At 36.7% G+C, this 23,206-nt stretch overlaps 1 protein-coding gene across 8 annotated transcripts in view; it reads left to right on the top strand.

Moving 5' to 3' along the window:
* Window positions 1–23,206, top strand: part of TTLL7 (tubulin tyrosine ligase like 7) — a 145,697-nt gene that overhangs the window by 104,501 nt on the left and 17,990 nt on the right. For 6 of the 8 annotated variants that reach the window (XM_045036106.1, XM_019837310.3, XM_011284903.4 and 3 more), the window contains one exon: window positions 11,970–12,130. In XM_045036106.1, coding sequence (XP_044892041.1) covers window positions 11,970–12,130 — 161 coding nt within the window. Of the gene's footprint in view, window positions 1–5,464; window positions 5,878–11,969; window positions 12,135–23,206 lie in introns of those variants that run through there. The other 2 variants (XR_006584447.1, XM_045036107.1) reach the window with 2 other exon arrangements.

The raw sequence follows: 23,206 nt of genomic DNA, 5'->3' as shown, positions 1-23,206 counted from the left end.
GTGTGGAGGAAGACAGATATTTGTAACACATAAAACACAAAGTAATACCAATAAACCAAAACTTTCTACAAATCAACCATCAAAAGACAAACTATCCTATAAATATTAATAAATAAAATGGCAAAGTACATAAAAAGGCCATGAAAAGACAATTTATGGATCTTCAAATAGCCAATTAACATGTAAATAGATCCTTGGCCTCACTAATGATGAAGGAAAAGCATCGTATTAGCCATCGTATTAGCAAAAATTAATCAGACAGATAATATCCAGTGATGGAAATAGTATGGATAAAGGGCCTACTGTATCATTAGAGGGAGGATACATTGGTACAACTCCATAGACAGGTGATTTGCAGTCTCTATTAAAATTACAAATGTTCATAACCTTGATGCAGCAAAACCACTTACAGCATTCTATCCAACAAAATAATTGTCTGTGTATATGAAAGATTTACATGTGTGAGCATTCATTGCAGTGGTATGTGTGAAAGCAAAACGTTTGAAGCAGCCTAAATATCTTATCAATAAATTTATGATTAAATATAGTGCATCCACACTATTCAGTTTCATTAAATTGAATACTATTCTGGAATCATAGATCTTAACCTGAGAAATAGCATCAGATTATGGCTAGTAACATACAAAACAAACATACATTAGTAAAATCAGCCAATGGTAACTAATCATGAGTGAAAGGATACAATCAATAAGGTGTCACCCGAAGGCCATGAGTCCATCCGCTATCAGGCATCCCTTTTCACACGTCCAGAGGCATTCTGGCTTCAGAGTGATCAGTGCCAACTATGTGTGGTTCACCTGCGTACGGAGGGAGACTTCCAAATGTGGGTGGCCTTCACTTTTCTTCTCCGTTAGTCACCCATGTAGTCTTTGTGACTAACTTCTGTTCTCCAGTCAGCTGAAATAAAAAGATTGATTTACTATGAATGTTGTCTGATAGAACTTTCTGCAAAGATGGTAATATATGCTATATTTGTGATGTCCAAAGGAGTGGTCACAGACACGTATGGCCATTGAGTGAGCACTTAGAATGTGGCTATTGTGACTGAGGAACTGAACTTTTAATTTAAATTTAAATTCAAATAGCCAAATGTGTCTAGTGGCTACTGTAGTTGACAGGGTGGATCTAGACAGATCAGGGGTAGCCTTCTAATATGTTCTTAGATAAGAACTTTCTCAGTTATCTTCCTGCTGAGAAATTCCATTAAAGGGTTTGCAAGAGTGTCCGGTAAGGTCGTGATCGCCTTGGGCATCTCGAAGAAGGAGCACCTCTGTCAACTTGTTCCCTTCTATATGCCATCCAAAAGGATATCAGGATAGTAAATTAAACAAACGTGTCATGTCGTACAATAATATGTGTTGTCCCATTTTAAGTGACTTATGTGTGTATACTATTTTAAATATATATATATCTAGCATAAAAATTTTTTAAAAACTAGGTACCAAATTGTTGAGAAGATATATTTCTAGAGGGTAGACTTATTGAGCCACAGGAAGGAAAGAGGTGACATTTGCTGTCATTCTTACCTTTTTTTGTAGATTTCTATACTTTTTTCAAGTTAAAATAATCTTTTCAAAAGTGGCAGAATGACAGGGAGACACAGGCATTCCTGTGAAGCCTGTCTGGATTCCCCTACAATCACATGTTATGTTTCCCTATTCTAAATCTTCATGGCACTTTGTACTCAGTTGTATTTATGATCTGCCTTGAGAGATTTTTCTATTAATTTTTCCCCACTTCTCTAAAAGCCAGGTGCTTGTCTTACTTTGTAGTTACCTGTAGGAAGCTTTCTGTAACCACTTAGTAAGTTGATTCAATTCTAGGTTCTTTTATGAACTCTGTCAATGGCAAGCTCACTTCTCTCTGCCTCCTCCTTTCTTCACTAGTGATGTGTGTTTATTTGAAAAATTTTTTAACATTTATTTATTTTTGAGACAGAGAGAGACAGAGCATGAACGGGGGAGGGTCAGAGAGAGAGGGAGACACAGAATCCGAAACAGGCTCCAGGCTCTGAGCTGTCAGCACAGAGCCCGATGCGGGGCTTGAACCCACGGACCGCGAGATCATGACCTGAGCCGAAGTCGGATGCTCAACCGACTGAGCCACCCAAGCGCCCCGATGTGTGTTTATTTGAACAGCAGCTACAAACGAGGACGCCATTCTGTTTTTTCACGTGTGATTTGAGCAGGTCTGATAAACATTGTAGAGGATGATCAGAGGATGTGTGTGAATAGTAATGACTTTTGTGAACTGGAAGAAAACTATTTCACATTTTAGGATTGTTATGTTCAATTTGGTTTATAAATTTTGAGTAAAATTAAACAATTGCTTGTAAATTTACTTGCAAGTACTTTTGCCAGTACATCTACTTCTCCTGTACTGATGTCCTCTAAGAATATTTGGAGTGAGTTGTGTTTGTGTAGCCCTTTCCGTCATTTCCCAGACGTGTAGCCACATGTCCATGCTTGTCATACACTGTCATGTTACAGGAGTGGAAGCGCCAGTGTGAGGGGGCAGAATTTTTTAATACAACTTACATACCTAGGTATCCTTTCTTTGAGCCCTTTGGTGGCTTCTTCCATTCTGGCATAAACCAAAAGTACTATGTGTCCTCTATGCTTGTAAAAAGTAGTAAGACGTCCCATCTTCAATGCACAACGTGTTACAGTCCCATAGCTTACACTACCCAGGCAGTTACAGAAGTTCTGCAGAAGGTAATTTAATACTTGTGTTTTTGGCAGAAGAATCTGTAGCTGAATATTGACTCTCAGAGAACAGAAAGGGCTGATCTTAGCTAGAGCAAGTGTATCCTGCCACGTTGCCTGCTTTCAAGGAGGCCCTGAAAGATGGCTCAGGAACAGTAGGCCTAGGCTATGACGGAAAGGAAAAGGCCAGAATTTACACATCTACAACTTGTTTGCAACAATTTTTCGTGGTAACGTCATGATCGCTGCGTTTCTTTCTCTTCCCTCAACCCTTTTTTTTAAGACACTGTTTTTCCAAAACAAACTCTAATTTCTCAGATACATCATGAAAGGTGAAGTGCTCCTGGGAAAAGAAACAGAAGGCAGCTCTCAGCAGCATTTGTCATGTGATGACACTCTCCCCCTCACTGCCAGGGCCACTGAGGAGCTGTCACCCATGAGGAATTATTGGGATAATAAGGAAACGAATTTTTGTAAAATTTCTCCTTTTTGTAAAATTTACTCTGCCAAATGTATTTGTTCTTTCACCCGTGCCCACAAAATAAGCATAACAAATACACATACCATGAATGCAAATCATAAGGCCAGCCAACGGTGGAGGTCTTGAGCTCTAAGAGACATAAACACAGAGTTTTTAATTGGGATTTTTTTTGTTGTTGTTTTTATGTTTTGTTCATTTAATCAATAGCATTAGAATGAATGAAGTGAAGTACTTAAAATTTAGCCCAGATAGGATAAGTATAGAGATATATTATAAAATAATCATTGGGACAAACTTAAATATGTTTGTCTGCTCTAGTTGTATATATGTATATGTATATATTATAATATATAAATACTTTTTCTCTACCTCTTCCCAATCTTGTTGTGTTTCAAATGAAATCAAGAGGTAAAGTGAGATAAGAGAATGACTGAAATATTTTTTTTCTTGCAACAAGAGAGCCAGTATAATAATGAGTTGAAAAGTACATTGAAAAAAAATTAAGCTTTATATGTTGATAAGGGGCAATATTAGATAGTGGAAAGAGGTACTGGACTTGTAGTCATGTGGATTTGAGTTAAATACTGCCTCTGTCCTTTACTTGGGGCAGGTAACTTTTCAGAATTTCTGAGATTTTTAACCTTAAGATTTGGAGGGTTTTTGTGAAGAAATGAGACATCATGTGAGAGGGTGTTCTGCCTTAGGAGGTATGAAATGCAGGCTGATTTTGTTTTCCTACTAAGGATCGTCATACCAGGCTGTTTCTCCAATGTGTTTTATTTAACAGCGCTTCCCCCTTATTCGCGGGGGATTCCGAGTCCCCTAGTGGATGCCTGAAAATGGGGATAGTACTGCATCCTGTAGATATTCTGTTGTTTCTCATACATATATACATACCACTGGTAAAGTTGAATTTATAAACTAGGCACAATAGGGGATTAACAGCAATAACTAATAATGAAATAGAATAATTATAACAATATGTTATAATGAAAGTTGTATAAATATGGTTTCTCTCTCTCTCAAAATATCATTATTATACTGTACTCACCCTTCTTCTTGTGATGACGTGAGATGATAAAATGCCAACATGATGAGATAAAGTGAGGTGAATGCCGTAGTTATTGTGACGCAACGTTAGGCTACCATTGACCTTCTGAGACTACGTCCGAAGGAGTATCCATTTGCTTCCGGACAGTGGTTGGCCTCGGGTAACTGAAACTGTGGAAGGTGGAACTGCAGATACAGCGAGACTACTAAGAGTTCAGTTCTTCAGATGTAGAATTATTTTATGTAGAGTATGTGGAAATGAGGTATAAAAAATTGGCTGTTGGGTTGTAATATATTAACCAGTTATTTGACCATCTGTTTGAAACCTGTCCTATTGCTTTTTAAAGCCAAAAACTGCATCCAAGAAAACAAAAAGAAACCTAGAATGTGGGTCAGCTGTTGAACGTAGACTTAGATATTATAAAACGTTACTTATTCATAAGGTCATGCACTTAACTAATTTACATCTAGATGTGGATTAATCAGCTCTGTGCTTCTTTGGGCTGGGATGATAGTGATCATTGGAAGGCTGTGTCCTTTCAGTCTCCTGGGGAGCAGACATAAGACAGATTTAGAAGTGAAAGAGATTTATAAGAGAAAACTCACAAGAAAGATAAAAGGGTAAGAGAGTTCAAGTAGATAGGACGGGCCTTCAGACTGCAGTATAGGTCTGACAGCTGTGAATGGAAGGCAAGAGGGTTGGGAGGAAGAACCTGAGACTAGTGAAGTTCTCAGAAAGCCTTGTAGCGCTGGTGGGGAGGCAGAACAAGCACTGCCTGCTAGGCAGAAATGACGCCTCTCAGGTGTCCCAGCCATGCCCAACCATTTGGTTGGGGACAGTCAGAGAGCATAAGCTTGAATGATGCAGTGGATCCTGAATGGGGAGGCTAACTCACTCTTGGAAGCAACTTGACCCAAATGGCACGTCTCCATGGCTGCCACAAAGGCTGCATGTCATGCAATTTAATTTGATAAACATTTATTGGTTGCCATTTTGTACGATTACTGTGCTAGGCACTACTGGGGATTTTGAGAGTTGTTCATTCATTCATTTAGTTACTTGCTCATTCTAACATGCATTCAACAATATTAATTGAGGGACTATCATGTCCCAAGCACTATATTCGGTGTGGAATGCATAATTTAAAGCTCTTAATTCTATTTATAGACCGTTGTTGAAATGTGTATCTCACTTTTTCTGTTCCAGGATCAAAGCATTTGCTGGTTGCTCATTAAAATGTTATAAAACTGTAAGATTAGAATCCTCATACACAAACTCTTTCACGTGCCTTATTTCAAATTTTCCTTATTGGATGTAAGCGTTAAAGGTCAAGAATGAGGGAATTAAATACTGAACAGAATCCTCACCAGGTGAAAATGGAAACAGCTAATCTTATTTAATATCATGTTGTGGTAACTCCACACTTGCATAATACAGCTTTCTGCCAAGAATGCAGCTGCTTTCTATAATTTGTAAGGAATATATGAGAAGTATGAAAATACTGCAGTGCTGGCGGGCTGTGAAGAATGCCAGATTTGCTGAGAAGCTTATTCTCTGACGTGATACCTAGGCATAAACCTCAGATTGGAGGATGAAGAGAAATAAGTAGTGATATTAAGGTTAGACCATATTTGCATTTATTTGGGGGTTCTGAGATCCTTGTTTATCAAGTATTTCTTCTCCACATAGCAATTTCTTTTTAATACCTACTGTAGCTGCTTCTTTGTGCATTTTGATGTTATTATTTCCCATCTCTTTTTCATTTGAGCTGACATAGATGCTGCACGGAGCTGTTCGTGTTGCATCAGCAAAAGTGCCTTTCCCCCATAGCCATGGCTGCTGCATGCATCATTAGTACAGCGTGTAGTGATTTTAATGTTATTTCTAAACCTCCCTCACCTCATGCCATTATTTTAATTTAGAACCAACTGTTCAGCCATATGGAGCAGTTTGTCATTCAACATCTGTATGTTCTTGCAAAATATGAACTTGTGTGCTCTATGCCTTCAATGTGCTATATTTCATATGGAAAAGACAAATCTTTTCATTTTATTAATGTTTTCATTGACTGAATCTCCTATTTATTTTTTCCCTTGGAGAGCTTAATGTTAGATCGGGGTGCTTTTAAAAGTCACAATGTCAGGAAATGCATACCTGTATTCTATAACTTAGCCTCACTTGAGTCCACAGATAAACACAAAGGGCAACTTGCTGACCATTTGTTTTCGTGTTTCACAAATCATTCATCTACCATTTTGTTCTAACACCAAAGCACCCAGATATCCAAAATAGCATTGCAGATAGAACTGGCACTAATTTACTTCTTTCCAGTCTGATTTCTTGCCTGTCTGCCCTCTGCCTTCCTAAGATTATTCAGTGGATGTTTTGCTAAAGGTGCAGTCACTGTCTTGCCATCTGTGAGCCTCTTAAGCAGACTAGACCCTTCACCATGGCCCTGATAAAGGGCGTGCCTGGGCAGTCTTCTTTATGTACAGTAACCCAACCCATTTTCCCAAGTATCACTTGATTAGAGGCAAATCTGAATCTAAGAAGTAACAATTTGATTCTCTTGTAGAGTTTGCTGTTCACACCTGGGCAGATCAAATTAGTTGTGAGGCAGTGTTGGGTAGTGCTTCCCCAGAATCTCTGGCTACAGAACTGTCCATTTACTAGCTGTGTAATCTTGGCGAAGTTATTTACCTGCTCCATGCCAGAGTTTTCTCATCCATAAAATGAGATCCAGAAGTGTTCTCAGAACGAAAAAATATCCAGGGTGCCTGGGTGGCTCAGTCAGTTAGGCTCCAACTTTTGATACTGGCTCAGGTCATGGTCTTGCAATCGTTGAGACTGAACCCCGCATCTGGCTCCACACTGAGAGGAGCCCACTTGGGATTCTCTTTCTCCCTCTCTCTGCCCCTTCCCCACGGGCACCCCCTCTCAAAATAAATAAACAAAAAAATAAATGAAAAATTTTCATAACCGTTAGGCAGCAAAACCTAACCTACTTGAATTCGTTTGATGACAATGACTTGACAGGAAGGTATGTGTTATTTTTGTCTCATGTCTTGGTTTGAATATTCATATATTTTCCTGCAGAAATAGAAATATTTATGATTATGGAATCCAGCCTCATGATTTTTTGGAAAAGGATTGTGGATCAATTTGTACCTACCTTATGTTTTTGTTCTGAGGATTACGTGAATTGTTCTATGTAAAAGTGTTTAGAACAGTCCCTGGTTCACAGTGAGGTCTATAGGAAGCTCTCAAAAAGTGTGAGCTCTGATTTTTACCGTGTCTGCATAGGTTTCACTTTGATGCAAGGAACAGTTTCAATAAGATAAACACCTATTGAGTGCTAGACCTATCTTCAGCCTTGAGGACATGATACGTTTTTTACCAAGATGGGCATAATGCCTCCCTTTATATGGATTAACAGTCTATATTAGTGAAACAGGAAATTAAAATAAAGGAAGGTAGTTATTAATAGAGGAGGAACCGGGGATTAAGGGATCATAGTTTAATGGCAGGTAAAGTTGTCCCTGAGTAGGTTCACAGGTGAATAGATAAGGAAGACTGTTCCAAGCTGAGGAAAGAGTGCATATGAAGGCTGAGAGGGAAGATGCAGGGATTCAGGTACTTGTCCCCTCGGTTTACATGCCCTCGTGCCCTCCAAATTACAGGTCTCTCTAACCCCCTCCTTTCTCCAGGAGCAGAGAGCTTGCCTCCTTTAAAATTGAGGGCAGGGGCACCTGGGAGGTTAGTCCATTCTTGATTTCAGCTCAGGTCATGATCCCACAGGTCGTGGGTTTGAGCCCCGCATCAGGCTCTGCACTGACCTCGCAGAGCCTGGTTGGGATTCTTTGTTTCTCTCTCTCTCTGCCCCTCCCCCACTCACCCTTTATCTCTCTCCCAAAATAAGTAAATAAACATTAAAATAAAATAAGATAAAATAAGATAAAATAAAATAAAATAAAATAAAATAAAATAAAATAAAAAAGTAAAATAAAATAAAATAAAAATAGGGCAAAGAGAAGCAAAGTAGAATGTATGTTCCCAGTGGGCTGCTCAGGAAAAGAAGGAGCAAGTTCCTGGGTTGCCTAGACCATGCTAGTCTCATGATTCTGGGAAATCATTCAGGCAGAGATACTTGATGTAGTGCAAGAGGCCTAGCAAATGTATTCATCTCTCCATTTTGGAGGAAACATTAGGAGTAGAGCACAAGCATTCACCACCCCTAATTCCCTAGCCGCTTTCTGAAGTTGCCTTCAGTCATGTGTGGGCTAGGATATTAAATGATCATGGTTTTAAAATTCCCTCTAAACTAAGACTAAAACATGTACAGAGCAGTGGCCAAGAGGGTCTCCACTAAATAATGCACCTAGTATAGTGCTTAGTATAGAGCAGGCAGGCTCTTCTCTTTGGTTCTTATGCGTTGTGTGCATTTTACCATAAAATGTATTCAAAAAGAAAAAAACAAATAACTTATAATCTCAAATGCTTTAAAGTTGAATAGCTATTTATTAATAGAATATGAAATTAACGTTAGCATGGCTGCTTTTTAAATTTGTCCTGTGTTATGACTTTTGGCCTGTTATTACTCACTAATACATAGAAAGTAGAAAGGAAAATTTACTGAAATTTATCATTTACTGCTAGTGTGGATTCTTCCATCACATCAGTCATGAGTACTGCTTTCTACATTAAAAAATAGAGAGTTTGGGGTGCCTGGGTGGCTCAGTTGGTTAAGTGTCTGACTTCAGCTCCGGTCGTGACCTCGTGTTCGTGAGTTCGAGCTCACAACGGTCTCTCTGCTGTCAGGGTGGAGTCCACTTCAGATTCTCTGTCTCCCTCTTTCTGCTCCTCCCCTGCTTGCTCTCTCAAAAATAAATAACATTAAAAAATATACATATGAGTTAAACTAATAGCTTAAATGAAAATTGTAAAAAATAAAAGGTATTAATCAATACACATATCAGTATTATTGTGAATAATTCATATTAAAAAATTTTTTAAATACTTCTTAATTAGTAAGCATTTGTTATCTGTAATAACGAGCTTTTCCAGGACAATTTTTTCCCCAGGCGACTTTATTACAGATTGCATTCTCTCTCCTTATTCGCTGCCCCTTCATCTGACATACCCTTAACCTGCAGTGGGAGTTGCAAATACTGTTTCCACTTCATGGTGAACAGGAAGGGAAGGCATGAGGCTCACACAATTCATCATGAGAAGTTGGAGTCGACCTTCTTCTCTAAATAAAGTGTCTTGAAAGTGTTTTACTAAATTGATTTTAAACAGATATTTATTCTACATTTGCCTTCTCAGAGAGAACTAGTGTCACTTCTTTAAATATGGTTGTTTTAAAGAGAGGCAAATTAAATTCTTCCTCTATCTGCCTCCAGTTCTCTCTACATTTGTGCCAATTGAGGGAAATCTGTCTTCCTTCAGCCTTGATGTTTGCAAGCTTCTTTCTCTTCTCACCACTCACTCACATACTTCCAGGCAGTTCCTTCAATTAGATAAATAAAATACAAAGTAAAAGTCTTGAATAACTGTTTGAATAACTGTATTTGTTGGCGCTTCCTATTTTTTTTTAAGACTTTTCATTGGAAATACTGCATTGTATAATTATTAAATAGATGTGAACTGGGCAAAGTCAATTTTTGGGTTTACAAATTTTTTTAGAACCTCTAGGATTTCAGTTGTCCAGAATTAGATTAATCATTGTTCTTATTTCATGATACTCTCTCATTAATGGTCTGTATATGACCTGCTTTTATTTAGTGTTTGTAAGGTCACTGTCCTGTTTGTGACCCCCACATCTAAAACAAAACTTCTGTTCCTGGCAGTGACCTGTTATTCAATCACATGACTCCACTCCATTCCCCTGGACATCCTCCCCATATCTCAGGGAGCCATTTTCTTGAATTCAGGATTTATTAGTTCTTTACTTTCTTTCTTTATAAATTCTTATTTGTCTATCTTTATTCCCCATAAGTATTTTTAATATTTAGTTGTTTTTACTTCTATTAAAGGGATTTCATACTGTATATTATAACTCAGGTTTGCATTTTTAAAAATGTACTATTATATTACTAGGATGCTTGTGTTTTGCGTGTTGTTGTATTTCATTCATTTTGATTATTGTATAATAGTTCACTGGAATGAGGGTATCAGTTTATTTGTTCAGTCTCCCATTGAAGGACAATTAGGATGTTCCCAGCTGCTTGCAATTGTGAACAGCTGTTAGAACATTCTTGTACATGCCTCTTGTTTTTAACCTCTGAGAGGATTTCTCTTAGGACCAACGTAGCTGGGTTATAGGGTATATGAATTTTTAACTTTAGGAGATAATGCCAAGCCATTTTTGAGTGACAGCACCAATTGCTACTCCCACCAAAACTGTCTAAGAGACCCTGCACGTCCCTGTCTCTCCAGCACTTGGTATTGTCAGACTTTGAATTTTTGTCAGTTAAATGGACATGAAGAGATATCTTATGGTTTTAATTTTTGTTTCTTATGTTTATTGGGCAAATTTATTCCCTCTTTTGTGAAATTCCAGTCCATGTATTTTGGTGCATTTTTTTCTAAGTTGGTGGTGTTTATGTTAACAATTTGTTAGGCATTATGTATTTCTGATATTAATCTTTTGTTGGAGGTATATATTTTAAATCTATTTTCCCAGTTTGTAACTTGATCCTTTGTTTTCTTGAATGTATTTTTGATGGCCAGAAGTTCTTAATTTTAATATAATCAATCTATTATTCTTTTATGACCCACACTTTTTTGTGAGTTAAAGTAATCTTTTTTTAACCTAAGGACTAAAAGATATTCACCAATGCTTTTCACTAAGATATTTAGTGGCTTATTTTTATTTTATTTTTATTTTTATTTTTTAAATGTATTTTATTTTATTTAATATTTAATATAATTTATTGTCAAATTGGCTAACATACAGTGTGTAAAGTATGCTCTTGTTTTTTGGGATAGATTCCCTGGTTCATCGCTTACATACAACACCTAGTGCTCATCCCAAAAAGTGCCCTCCTCAATGCCCATCACCCATTTTCCTCCTGTCTCCCACCCCCTTCCACCCTCAGGTTGTTCTCTGTATTTAAGAGTTTGTTATGGTTTGCCTCCCTCCCTCTCTGTTTGTAACTATATTTTCCCCTTCCCTTCCCCCATGGTCTTCTGTTAAGTTTCTCAAGATCCACAAATGAGTGAAAACATATGATATCTGTCCTTCTCTGACTGACTTATTTCACTCGGTATAATACCTTCCAGTTCCAGCCATGTTGCTACAGATGACATGATTTAATTCTTTCTTAATGGTTTATTTTTTAAACTTAAGACTCTAATCCCTCTAGAGCTGATTTTTTAAATCGAGTGAATGAGGATTCAGCTTTATTTTTTAAGTAAAGCTTACTATTTTTCAATCTCCATTTATTGATTTAATTTGCATTTAACTTAAATTTTAACTTCAAACTTAATCTCTTCTTACTCCAATGGTCTGATTTGCCACCTGTGGCATACACCAAACTTACATAAATGCATGGGATTTTTACTCTGTGCTGTTGTTTAATGAATTAGTGTGTGTGTGTGTGTGTGTGTGTGTATGTGTATTTATGCTTGAATTACATATATTCATCTTAGAATTTTAGACACACACTTACACACTTAGATTTTGAAATAACTTTGGTTTTTCCACTAGGTTTTGGACATAGTAAAAACAAGTATCCGTACAATTCTTCCACGCATCTGGAAGGTACCTGATGTCGAGGAAGTAAATTTATATCGGATTTTCAATAGGGTTTTTAATCGCTTACTCTGGAGTCATGGTCAAGGACTGTGGAACTGTTTCTGCGATTCAGGGTAAGTTCTAAATTATCTTTTATTATTGTTACTTTTAACATTTTATTATTTGGTTAGAGGAAGGCCAATAAAATGGTTGAATTCCCATAATGATCTCTTAAAATATGGATATTTTTTACTGCATATAATTTTTTTGTACTCAGCTGTAGTTTATAGCAGTTGAACTGATTTAGATGAGATAACGAATATGAACATAACACCTAACTAAATTGAATTCAATGGAGAGAAAGTAGTCTTAATGAAAAATCTCAATTACGAATCAATATTCTTAATGTTCTTCTGCTCTTTCCTTCGTACAACAGACTTCCAAAATATGGCTACCGTCCCTCTCCACAATTTCAGTCCTGCCAAAGCTATTGTGATTCATTGTTTCTTTAGCCTTAAGATAATTTAAAATCAAACATTCCCTACCTCTTTTTCAATTAGAAAGGGCTACCTTTCTGGCCTTCCCTTAATCCCTTTGTTATGCAGGTTTCATATTTTAGGGGCTTCTGCATCTTCAATTGTTTACTAAATCCTGTTAGTTTTTCTGTCACATTCCCATGGGGCTACTTTCTTTTTCATTGTTCTTAGCTATTGTTAAGTACGTATTACCGTGTTGAATACTTTTGGAGATACAGAGTTGAATTCCCGACAGATCCCCGCAAGACTCTTAAAAATGGTAATAGCTAAAGCTATACTACTTACTGTATGCCAGGCATTGTTCTAAACACTTTATGTATAATGAGTGATTTAATCCTCATAACAGGTTTTATGATTTATCACCATTTTATAGACAAGGAAACTGAGGCACAGATAGGTGCTAAGGACCTAGTGCAACTGGGATTTGGCCTCAAGGAACCTGGCCCAAGAATTTATGGTCTTAACCAATAAGCTTTGTTGCCTCTAGTAGACAAAAGAAGAGATATAAAAAAGTAATGATTATAAAAGAGACATAAAGTATTCTAGCCATTTATAGAAAGGCTAGGTAAGATTAGTCGATTTCTAGACATTTTTGCCTCCAGTTTTTTGTTTCCCATATCCATCCTACTGTCAGGGGTCATTTCTAAAATCTGTAGTGAGTTCCTTCATTTATCATTAAAGTCTAGAGTTTTTATCTAGAGACACAACACTCTCTAATATGCTGATTCTTTCTTATTTCTCTAGTCCTCTTTGTCATTACTTTTCTACTTAAAGCTTGTGCCAGAAAAACAAGCTCGTTATTTTCAAATATCTTTAAAATGTTTTCTTTTCTTCATCGGAGCTTTTGGTGTCCTTAAGTGTCTGACCGGGCTGCTTTGCACAACCCTATCCCTCCAATTCCCTTTGCATTATTTAAATTCAGTGTAAAGACCCAGCCTGTACTTCCTTTTTGGTAAAATCATAACAGCCTATTGTAGTCTGAAATGATGTCTGAATGTCCTCCATTTAAATATTCTGGTCATCTAGTACTGATTCATTCATATCATTTGCAGACTTACTCTCACTACTATCTCCTCAGTAGCCGTTCACAACAGGAAGACTTTCTAAGGTGCTCTGGGTTTGGGTAAAACCTGAGAGTAATCTTGGCTATAAATTATTTCCTCAGAGAGTTAAGTGGAATATTTGAACTATGCTCTATGGCCTGTTAGTTGTTGCCTCTTTGTAGAAGTTCTCTCAATCTAGACTCACAGTTGGAATGTTTTTGTTTGTTTGTTTTTTCTGTTTGTTGATCCATTGGTTGGAATGCTACATATGAATCCCAGCTATTTTTCACCAGGGAAAACAGTCAGACAGGCTGCTACTGAAACTAGTGCTGGTAGCTTTGAGTTCATGAGATAATCTCCAACTCCAGACCCTAAAGATGCCCATCAAGTGGTTCTTCTTTGCCTCTAGGGCTCCTCTTCCCTGAACTAGTTTGGTAAAATATTAATTGATTCAGAATGTTTTTCTCTTGTGTTTTGCACAATACTCCCCTTAAATTTCTCTGGAGGTATCTATTATTATTGGTACTGATGATGAGAGTTAACAGCATTTATTGAAGACTTACTAAAAGCCTGACGTTGTTTTACATATTAAATAGTCTTATAGTTGCCACTTTAGTGTTTTGAGTAAATTATTATTGTTATTCTCATTGTATAGATGAGGAAATTAACGCATAGAGAGAGCATGTAGTTTATCCAGGTTCTTATAGTAACTAGGTGAGCATGGATTTAAACCCAGGTTGTCTGAGACAAGAGCCCAAGCTCTTAGCTGTGTGTTTCACTGATTCCCTTCAAAGCAGCATTCCCAGTGGTTGCCAGACTTGCTTGATTGCAAGTCCCATAGCCTTAGTCAGATCCCCAGCCCCACCACATCTGGGCAAATAGAGCAGGAGTAGCTGTGAGCCCAATTTGATCTCCATACTCCATCCATTTCTTTAAAATTTTGGCGGTTTGTAGAGGTGAGTTTAACACTGGGTTTTATTTTGCAGCCTTACGAATGGGTTTCTTAGGCTTCCTCAATTTCATGAAGTCACACAGCATTGTGTTTGATTCACAGGTTAGACCCAGAGTAGTGTTAGTAATCCTTTGAGTCATGTTTAGTCAATGTATACTCCTTTAACGTTTGGCCTAACAGCCCAATAGTCAAGGCAAAAATCTACTCTAAACTCAGTTCTAAGAGAATGATTTTAATAAAAGCACAACTGTCATTCACAGTTAGGTGTAAAATCTTGGAAAAATATAATTCAAATAAGTCTGGGCCACCTTGATTCTTTCCTCTGCCCATCAACACCCCAATAACAAAGCAAAATAAATAAACCACTCCCTGTCCACATCCAGACACATCAAAGAATATCATAGGAACCTTTGTGGCAGGTTTCCCTAGAGTTGGCCCAGAAGTTTTACTGATGCACCAAATAGAAAACACCCTTATCCCTCTTTCTTACTTTTCCAGGCTGCTAAAGTCCATGCTCAGTGACCCTTGTTGTTACATGGAACCTTCTCTTGTTATCACATGATGCCCCACATTCTGAATGTGTTCTCTGTAGGGGAATAGCTCTTAGAATTTTCATGAATAAAATTATCTGCCATGTTTTGCTGGGATCGAGGAAGTCTTGGTGCTGTGGGCTCAAACTCAGGTCTGAGAGCTCATGAAAGGTAGCCAAAGGATGTAACATTTCAGCTGAGACTTGTAGGAAGAGGAAGAATAGTTTTCCAGGTAAAACAAAAAAGAGGAGGCAGGGGGAGGTACGGGAGAAGAAATGTATTGTTTGGAAAAGCCTTTTCTCCACTCAAAACTATGATCTGTATACCCCAAAGAAAGAGAATCTGTTTGGACCTGTTAGCCAAAGGCATTTTCTAGTGGAAGTTTTTCATGGAAAAGCTTTTTCTCTTAGAATCTTCAGGCAAGAAGAAATGATAAGGAGTATTCTAAGCAGTCTGCTTTCAGGCTGAATTATATGCCTACTTAAAAATATATGCATAACATATAGACTAAAAATGACATGAATCTTCCTGTTCTCATATCACTTTCAATTGGATGTGTTGTTGTTAGTACTTTTCAGCTCAATTGTTGCTGTTTAGTCCGTTGGTATAGGCCAGTTTTTGTTTTGTTTTGTTTTGTTTTTATTTTCCTTTCTCCTTTCTGCTACTTAACTTTGGTCCACTCAGTCATCCATTCTGACTTCTATTAGAGAAGGAGAAAAAAGATGAATCAGTTTTACTTTTTAGATAACTACTTTATTAAATATTTTGATGAGAAAGTTGGTGAAAACTATTGGATTGCTGGATAATTAGAGGCTTTTCAAGTCTCTGGATTTCATTAATACCTCCCCTTTATTGCCAGAAGTATTCACTATTCTGTATCTTATTGTTATATTACTAAAAATGGTTGTTTAAAGTTGTTTCCTGTTATGTATCTCTGAGCATTAGGGAGTACCAAACAAATTTTTAACCAGTTAATTTTTCTTTTTCAATTTATGGATTTTGGCTCTTCTGTTTTTCGGAAGTTAGATACAGAAAAAAGGCAGATAAGACCTTGGGTTCTTTAAAACGGAACTGGTATTATAAGTTATTTTTACATCCTTTCACCTTCTTATTTCTATATGCCTCTATATGCCAGGTGTAGTGGATAGGAGGTGGGGGACATAGTTCTAACATACTCAGTTTGAAAGATAGGTTTCCTTTGTGCAGAGAAAGTTAGCCTAGTACCAAATGAAGCAATTCCTATCCATTTTCTTTTTTTCTTTATGAACACTGGTGCGCTGACACTTAAATATGAATTAATAGAGTAGAATGTGGTCTTTGGCCTGTAGTGGTGAACATACACAACAAAAATTGGTAAAAGACTTTGATCCACATATTTATTCTAAATATTTAAGGAAGGATGAGAGATTGAGAAGCAGAGCTGGTGATATAACTTATATAATATTCAGACTGTTCCATCAAATTCGAGTGTTATAGAAAAAGCTCTTTTTACCTTGCTTCCATTTTATTTGTTCTTTTCTTACCTCTCTATACTCCAAATCAGGAAAAGAAAAATTGCCATGATGTTTGTAACTTGATAGTGGATCTAATCAAATGGCTCCAAAGGATCAAAATAAAAATATATCCAAATTAAGAGAAGAGGATGTAGCAATACTCAATTTCAGTGGAGAGAAAAGTCCTAAGCATACAGTCGTAACACAGGATGTTTTCCTGAATGTATTTGTATTTATATGAAATTTTTATTTATCTGGGCCTAAACATGTAGGACTTTGAAATTAAGACATATTAATTATAAACACATTCTCTAATTAATTGGTATTCTCCAATATTTTTCTTGATCAAATTAGGTTAAGTCAATTGCACACACACACACACACACACAGGTATATATGGGTATATACAAACATGTATGTGTTATATCTAGTTTTTCTTATATTTAGTAATAAATTAAAACTTATTTTAAAAGTTAATTTAGCTAGCACATTACTGCTTCTTGAATGCAATAACTTTCTTAAAATAATAAAAACAGTATTATATTTAGTCCTGAACATCTCAGAATATGGAAGAAAATTTATTCCTTTCTGTCTATTCATTTGAATCTCATTCCTTTTAAGAAAACCTGTCATTCACTGATGACATGCTATCTTTTTAGGACCACATTTCTCCCGAAAAAATAAACAGTAGCCTTTCTGCTAAAAAAATGCCTTTCTGAGTTTTTAAAGCATTTTTAAAAATTCCAAAGATATCAAATATCCACAGAAAATTGAAAATGGAGTCTTTGAATTTCCCACTGGGAAGTAAATTTCTTCAGAAAAATATTTTCCTTAATATTTTTTTCTTTCTGAAAATCTACTGTTTTCTTTCTCTGAGGGTTAAGCGAGTTGGTTTATGTAAAACGAGACCTGAACCATTACCAAGTCTCAAATAAAACTTTCCCCTTGAGACTTAAAAAGAGTTTCATTTACACTAAGGAAATAAATCTCTTTCTCTCTCTCTCTCTGGGTCTCTCTCTCTGTGGTGGTGGGGGTGGGTGATGAAGTGTTTCCTGATTGGGATCATCATGGTAAATTTAGAATTGTAAGTATATTTATATATATTTGTGTACCTGCGTGTGCATAGACACACACACACACACACACACACACACACACACACACATTAAGTTTACCAAGAAGTGTGTACTACTACCTGCTTTGGTATAAGTTGAGTGCATGAAAGGAGGAAGAACACTATGTTTAAGATTTCAGTCAGGCAGTATTCATTGAGATAACATTACTTCTAGAATAGAGAAACTGAGCTCTAGAAATATCATGGATATATAATTACATCTGAAAGGGTTTTGAAAGGAGTGGTCATAGTCAAAGGATTAATTTACATGTTCCTAGCACAGAGACCACAAATGAAATCACAGCAAATTTTAAATTCTTTTGTGGGATCATTATTTTTTTCTATTTTTTCATCTTTTATTTTTTCCCCCTTTTTAAAAAAAATAAATTTTAGTTAGCATACAGTGCAATATTGGTTTCAGGAGTAGAATTCAGTGATTCATCACTTACATACAACACCCAGTGCTCATCACAAGTGCTCTCCTTAGTACCCATCACCTTTCTGGCCCATGCCCCACCCACCTCCCCCCATCAACACATAGTTTGTTCTCTGTCATTAAAAATCTCTTGTGGTTTGTTTCCCTCTCTTCCCTTCCCCACCTCCCCTTCTCATATGTTCATCTGTTTTGTCTCTTAAGTTCCACATATGAATGAAATTTGTCTTTCTCTGATTGACTTATTTCACTTAACATAATACATTCTAGCTCTATCCATGTCATTGCCAATAGCAAGATTTCTTTCATTTTGATATCTGAGTAATATTCCATTATATATATGTATGTGTATGTAATATTCCATATACATATATGTATGTATATATATATATCACATCTTGTTTATCCATTCCTCAGTTCATCAATTGATGGACATTTGGCTATTGTTGATAATGCTGCTATCAACATTGGAGTGCATGTACCCCTTTAAATATGTATTTTTGTATTCTCTGGGAAAGTACCTAATAGTGCAATTGCTGGATCCTAGGGTACTTCTATTTTTAGTTTCTTGAAGAATCTCCATACTACTCTCCAGAGTGGCTGCACAAGTTTGCATTCCCACCAGCACTGCAAGAGGATTTCCCTTTCTCTGCATCCTTTCCCACACCTGTAGTTTCTTGTGTTGTTAATTTTAGCCATTCTAACAGATGTGAGGTGGTATATCATCGTGGTTTTGATTTGTGTTTCCCTGATGATGAGTGATCTTGAGTATCTTTTCATGTGTCTGTTAGTCATCTGGATGTCTTCTTTGAGAAAGTGTCTATTCATGTCTTCTGCCCATTTCTTAACTGGGTTATTTGTTTTTTGGGTGTTGAGTTTGATAAGTTCTTTATAGATTTTGGATACTAACCCTTTATCAGATATTTTGTTTGCAAATATCTTCCCCCATTCTTTGGGCTGTCTTTTAATTTTGTTGATTGTTTCTTTCACTGTGCAAAAGCTTTTTACCTTGATGAAGACTCAAGTAGTTCGTGTTTGTTGTTGTTTCCCTTGCCTTCAGCAACCTGTCTAGTAAGAAGTTGCTGCAGCCGAGGTCAAAGAGGTCGTTGCCTGTTTTCTCCTCTAGGACTTTGATGGTTTCCTGACTCACATTTAGGTCTTTCTTCCATTTTGAATTTATTTTTGTGTATGGTGTGAGAAAGTGGTACAGTTTCATTCTTCTGCATGTTGTCGTCCAGTTTTCCCGACACCATTTGTTGAAAAGACTGTCTTTTTTCCATTGGGTATTCTGTCCAACTTTGTCAAAGATTAGTTGACCATATAGTTTCTGTTCTGTTCCATTGATCTATGTGTCTGTTTTTGTACCAGTACCATATTGTCTTGATGACTGCAGCTTTGTAATATAGCTTGAAATTCGGAATTGTGATTCCTCAAGTTTTTTGTTTTTTGGTTGTTTTCAACATTTGGTTATTTGGGGTCTTTTCTGGTTCCATACAAATTTTAGGACTGTTTGTTCCAACTCAGTGAAAAATGCTGGTGGTATTTTGATAGGGATTGCATTAAATGGGTAGATTGATGGGTGCCTGGGTGGCTCAGTCGGTTAAGCATCTGACTTAGGCTCAGGTTATGATCTCGGGGTTTATGGGTTCGAGCTCCATGTCGGGCTCTGTGCTGACAGCTCAGAGCCTGGAGCCTGCTTCTGATTCTGTGTCTCCCCCTCTCTCTGCCCCTTTCATGCTCATGCTCTGTCTGTCTCTGTCTCCCAATGATAAATAAACACTAAAAAAAAATTTTTTTTTTTAATGGGTAGATTGCTTTGGGTAGTATAGACATTTTAACAATATTTGTTCTTCCAATCCTTGACTATGGAATGCTTTTCCATTTTTTTGAAGAATGCTTCTTCAATTCCTTTTATGTGTGTTCTGTGGTTTTCAGAGTATAGATCTTTTATCTCTTTAGTTAGATATATTCCTAGGTATCTATTGTTTTTGGTGCAATTACAAATGGGATCAATTCCTTGATTTCTTTTTCTGCTGCTTTGTTATTGGTGTATAAAAATGTAACAGATTTATTCACGTTGATTTTATATCCTGCAACTTTACTGAATTCTTGTTTTCGTTCTAGCACTTTTTTTTGCAGTTGAACTTTCAGGTTTTCTGCATAGAGTATTATGTTGTCTGCAAATAGTGAAAGTTTGACTTCTTCCTTGCTTATTTGGATGCTTTTATTTCTTTTTGTTGTGTGATGCCAGTACTGTGTTAAATAGTAATGATGATAGTGGACATACTTGTTCCTGACCATAGGGGAAAGACTCTCAGTTTTTCCCCATTGACAATGATATTAGCGGTGGTTCTTTTGTATATGGCCTTTATGATGTTGAATTATGTTCCATCTATCCCTAATTTATTGAGGGTTTTTATCAAGAATGGATGCTGTATTTTGTCAAATGCTTTTTCTGCATCTATTGACAGGATCGTATGGTTCTTATCATTTCTTTTATTAATGTGGTGTATCACGTTGACTGATTTGTGAATATTGAACCAGTCATACAGCCCATAAATAAATCCCCCTTGATCATGGTGAATAATTCTTTTAATGTACTATTGAATTTGATTTGCTAATATTTTGTTGGGAATTTTTGCATCCATGTTCTTCAGGGATATTGGCCGGTAATTCCCCTTTTTAGTGGGGTCTTTGATTTTGCATTCAAGATAATGCTAGCTTTGTAGAATGAGTTTGGAAGATTTCTTTCCATTTCTATTTTTTGGAAAAGTTTGAGAAGAATATGTATTTACTCTTCATTAAATGTCTGGTAGAATTCCCCTGGGAAGCTATGTGGCCCAGGACTCTCATTGGGAGATTTAAAAAAAAAAAAAAAAAATTTTTTTTTAATGTTTATTTATTTTTGAGAGAGAGAGAGAGAGAGAGAGAGCAAGCGAGCATGAGTGGGGGGAGGGGTATAGAGAGAGGGAGACCCAGAATTCAAAGCAGGCTTCAGGCTCTGAGTTGTCAGCACAGAGCCCGATGCGGGGCCTGAACTCATGGAGTGCGAGATCATGACCTGAGCCAAAGTCGGATGCTCAACTGACTTGAGCCACCCAGGCTCCCCTCTTGTTGATTTACTGATTCAAATTCTTTGCCAGTTATGGACCTGTTCAAATTTTCTGTTTCTTCCTGTTTCAGTTTTGGTAGTGTGTTTCTAGGAATTTGTCCATTTCTTCCAGACTGCCCAGTTTGTTTACATATAATTTTTCATAATATTCTCTTAACAATTGTTTGTATTTCTGTGGCATTGGTTCCTCTTGCATTCATGATTTTATCTATTTGGTTCCTCTTTCTTTAGTTTTTGATAAGTCTGACTAGGGGGTTATCAATTTTGTTTATTCTTTTAAAAAACTAGCTTTTAGTTTCATTGATTTGTTCTACTGTTTTTGTTTGTTTGTTTCTATATCATTTATTTCTGCTCTAATCTTTATTATTTCCCTTCTTCTGCTGGCTTTAGGCTTTATTTGCTGTTCTTTTTCTAGCTCCTTTAGGTGTAAGGTTAGGTTGTGTATTTGGGACCTTTCTTGCTTCTTAAGATGGCCACAATTGCAATGTATTTTCCTCTTAGGACTGCCTTTGCTATATCCCAAAATGTTTGCACTGTATGTCTTCATTTTCATTTGCTTCCGTGTATTTTATTCTTTAATTTCCTGGTTAACCCATTCATTCTTTATAGAATGTTCTTTAACTTCCATGTATTTGAGGGCTTTCCAAATTTTTTCTTGTGGTTGATTTCAAGTTTCATAGCATTGTGATCTGAAAATATGCATGGTATGATCTCCGTCTTTTTGTACCTGTTGAGGTCTGATTTGTGACCCACTATGTGATCTATTCTGGACAGTGTTTCATGTGCACTGGAGAAGAATGTGTATTCTGCTGCTTTAGGATGAAATGTTCTGAATGTATCTGGTAAGTCCATCTGGTCCATTGTGTCATTCAAAGCCATTGTTTCCTTGTCGATTTTCTGCTTTGGTGAGGTGATCTGTCCATTGTTGTAAGTGGGGTATTAAAGTCTCTTATAATTATGGTATTGTTATCAATGACTTTCCTTATTTTCATCATTAACTGATTTATATATTTGGTTCTTCCAAGTCGGGGGCATAAATATTTACAGTTGTCAGATCTCCTTGATGGATAGGGCCATTATGATATAATGCCCTTCTTCATTTCTTATTACAGTCTTTGTTTTAAAATCGAGCTTGTCTGATTAAGTATGGCTATTTTGCCTTTCTTTGGACATCCAGGAGCATGATAGATGGTTCTTCATCCCCTCACTTTCAATCTGCATGTGTCTTTAGCTCTAAAATGCTCTTGTATGCAGCATATAAGTGGATCTCATTTTTTATCCATTCTGATACCTTATGTGTTTGGATTAGAGCATTTAGTTCATTTATATTCAGAGTGTTAATTGAAAGATATGAATTGAGTGCCATTGTGTTACCTGGTGACGCTCTCTGGTCCTTTCTAATCCCTGTGCTTTTGGTCTTCCCCTCACTCCCCCTCAGAGTCCCTCTTAAAATTTCTCGTATGGCTGGTTTAATGGTCACAAACTCCTTTAGTTTTTGTTTGTCTAGAAAACTCTATCTCTCCTTCTGTTTTGGATGACAGCCTTGCTGGATAGTGTATTCTTGAGTGTATATTTTTTCCATTAGGCACATTGGATATATCTTGCCACTCCTTTCTGGCCTGCCAGGTTTCTATGGACAGATCTGCTGTTAACCTGATCTGTTTTCAGGTTAAGGACTTGTAGGTTAAGGACTTTTTTTCCCTTGCTGCTTTCAGGATTCTTTCCTTGTCTGTTTATTTTGTGAATTTGACTATATAGCTTGGTGATGGCTAACTTTTTTTCAGTTTAATGGGAGTTCTCTGTGCTTCTTGGATTTTGATGTCTGTGTCCTTTCCCAGATTAGGGAAGTTTTCAGCTATAATTTGCTCAAATAAACCTTCTTTCCCTTTTTCTTTCTCTTCATCTTCTGGGACTCCTATGATACAAATGTTATTATGTTTTAATAAATTGCTGAGTTTCCTAAGTCTGCCTTTGTGATCCCTGGCCTTTGTTTCCCT

This window comes from Felis catus, chromosome C1 (genome assembly GCF_018350175.1).
Source record: "Felis catus isolate Fca126 chromosome C1, F.catus_Fca126_mat1.0, whole genome shotgun sequence".
Classification (NCBI taxonomy): domain Eukaryota; kingdom Metazoa; phylum Chordata; class Mammalia; order Carnivora; family Felidae; genus Felis; species Felis catus.
This window is presented reverse-complemented; position numbering and strand designations above follow the sequence as displayed.